Genomic DNA, 2,266 nt, shown 5'->3' on the forward strand with positions numbered 1-2,266 from the left:
TCTGAAAATTTGGTTATTTCCACAAATTTTTGTAATTTAAATTAATAAAAAATAATTTCACACAAAAAAGATATGGTCGTTTGATAAGCATCATAACACTTCAATCGCCTTACCCTATATGTTATTACACATTTTATATTGTCACCATATATATGAGATTTCAATTTTGATTCAAAGTTTTTTATAAAGGTAGTTAAGGGTAATTAAGCTTCGGCAAATCTAAAGCTAGCATTGTATATTATTATTTATCATAATATATAACATATAAAATTTTGAAGCTAATGTCGGATACTATAATACTATTCTTTTTTAGTGGTTTTTGGGGAAATGAATAGAAGAAAATATATTTTAATTCGAATAAAATCGTTTATTTTTGTGACTGATTTAATATTAAGGCGTTGCTTATTACATTTTGACTATATACATATTTTCGGGGACTTTATTTCCTCAGAAGTATAAATTATATAAAACTAAATATAACAATTACTGACTTATAATACAAAATTTCTGAATAAACTATTCAAACAATGAAATATTGTCTAAAACATAATGCATGAAATATTAAATTATTTAATAATAATTACAATATATTAAATATCTACATATAAAAATTTATTTTAATTTTATAGTATAGAAAAAATAACAATTCAGAATACACAATAATTAAAAGTAGTTGATCTATGCTATTATATTAAACTTTGGATGAGGTTCGTGGTTTACGATAATAAAATAGTTATGGCATCAATTAGATCACTTATTACTGGTTTCATTGCTTTCGCAAGTAATTTGATTTGTTGCTTGGGGCTGCTCTTGTTGCTGTGTTTGAGTCTTAATATTCTCCATTTCAATATCAGAACAATTGTCGGAATTCGATAATGCCGAATCCATTGAAGTAACAGTAGTGTTCACTTGCTTGTCACTTGTAGCGTCGGGAAGCAAGGGTTTCTCGATTATGGGTTTTTCTTCAACTTTAATTTGGTTTTGTACAACAAAATTATTACTATTGATGTCTTCAATTGCTTTGCGCAACTGGAAAATATGAGAAAATATTTATAGTTGTTGGTAAATCTTTTACATAGCGTTAAATATAATATATTACCTCTTTCAGACCAACCACACCCACAAGGCGACCAATTTTTGTGACATAGGCATGATTTATTCCCACCATGGAGAATAAAGAGTGCACCTTAAGTATCGAAGTACGTTCGACCAATTGAAATGGTGATGGATCGATGTGTATATTTGCTTTTTCGAGATCAATAGGTTTTAACATTTCTTCCATTTCCCATTTTTTCTGATCTTCGGGTGACATGTCGATAACCCGTTCACGTGGCTAAAGTAATAATACATTTATTTATAAAATTAAATATAATCTATGTGGTAATAAATATTAATATTATATTTAAAAATAAATTAAATCGATGATCATTAAAATTTGACGATAATCACTAAAAGTCTGATAATCTCTAACATATATTGTGAATATAGAGTTTGAACCACTTGTGAATATACTGAGAATTTGCTGAACTTTTGTTTTGTGAATTTGAACAAGTAAATTGTAAAATTATGTGAATTATATGCAGAATTGCTACAGTTTGTAACAAATTCTCCATAGGTTGCAAATTTAACTATATAAAGACCTAGCTGACGATTTTGCTCTGCTTTCTATTGATCGTAATGAAAAGGAATCAATTAAAATTCTTCAACTTGCTGTAAGTAATACCTTCATCTCGAAGAACCAGTGGCGATCAAAGTTCAACAATATAAAATCTAAAATTGACTCGAAATACCAAATGTTTATACGACAATACATATATTAAGGTTTGGTTAACTCTTGCTAGTCTATTTTGTGTGTCATATTGACTACCGTACTCATTTGAATTATATGTAGGTATAATAGTTATATCCTAAGCAATATCTGAGCCTATCTAAGCCTTAATATAAGTAAAATACAATACTAATATAACCTTTGCCATTAAATACGTATTGCGTATTGCAAAGCAAAATAGTAAAATGGTAAGCGCTTTATTAATTTATTTATATTCGAAGCCGTTTTTTCCCTACAAGATATACAGAAAGTGTTCAATTTTAATAACATTCTGATATACATATGCACATACATATGTAAATATAAATTAGTTTTTAGTTTGTACTTTTTCTAATATTATACGTACATACATTAAGACCGAAAAGTTTTCGGAAATTCTCATTTAAAATTCGCGCGCTGTATATTTTTCGATATTTTAAGTTTATGTAGTTTGGCAGC

General features: G+C 27.6%; 1 protein-coding gene across 1 annotated transcript in view; it reads right to left on the minus strand.

The window, feature by feature from the left end:
- Window positions 1-639: 639 nt before the first annotated feature.
- LOC119677332 (chloride channel protein 2-like) overlaps window positions 640-2,266 on the minus strand; it is a gene marked incomplete in the record, with an annotated part of 57,952 nt that continues 56,325 nt past the window's right edge. The window contains 2 exon segments of the mRNA XM_038088632.1: window positions 640-1,029; window positions 1,100-1,333. Of these exon segments, the coding sequence (XP_037944560.1) occupies window positions 751-1,029; window positions 1,100-1,333 (513 nt within the window).

The sequence above is a fragment of the Teleopsis dalmanni genome, chromosome 2 (assembly GCF_002237135.1).
Source record: "Teleopsis dalmanni isolate 2A chromosome 2, ASM223713v2, whole genome shotgun sequence".
Lineage (NCBI taxonomy): Eukaryota > Metazoa > Arthropoda > Insecta > Diptera > Diopsidae > Teleopsis > Teleopsis dalmanni.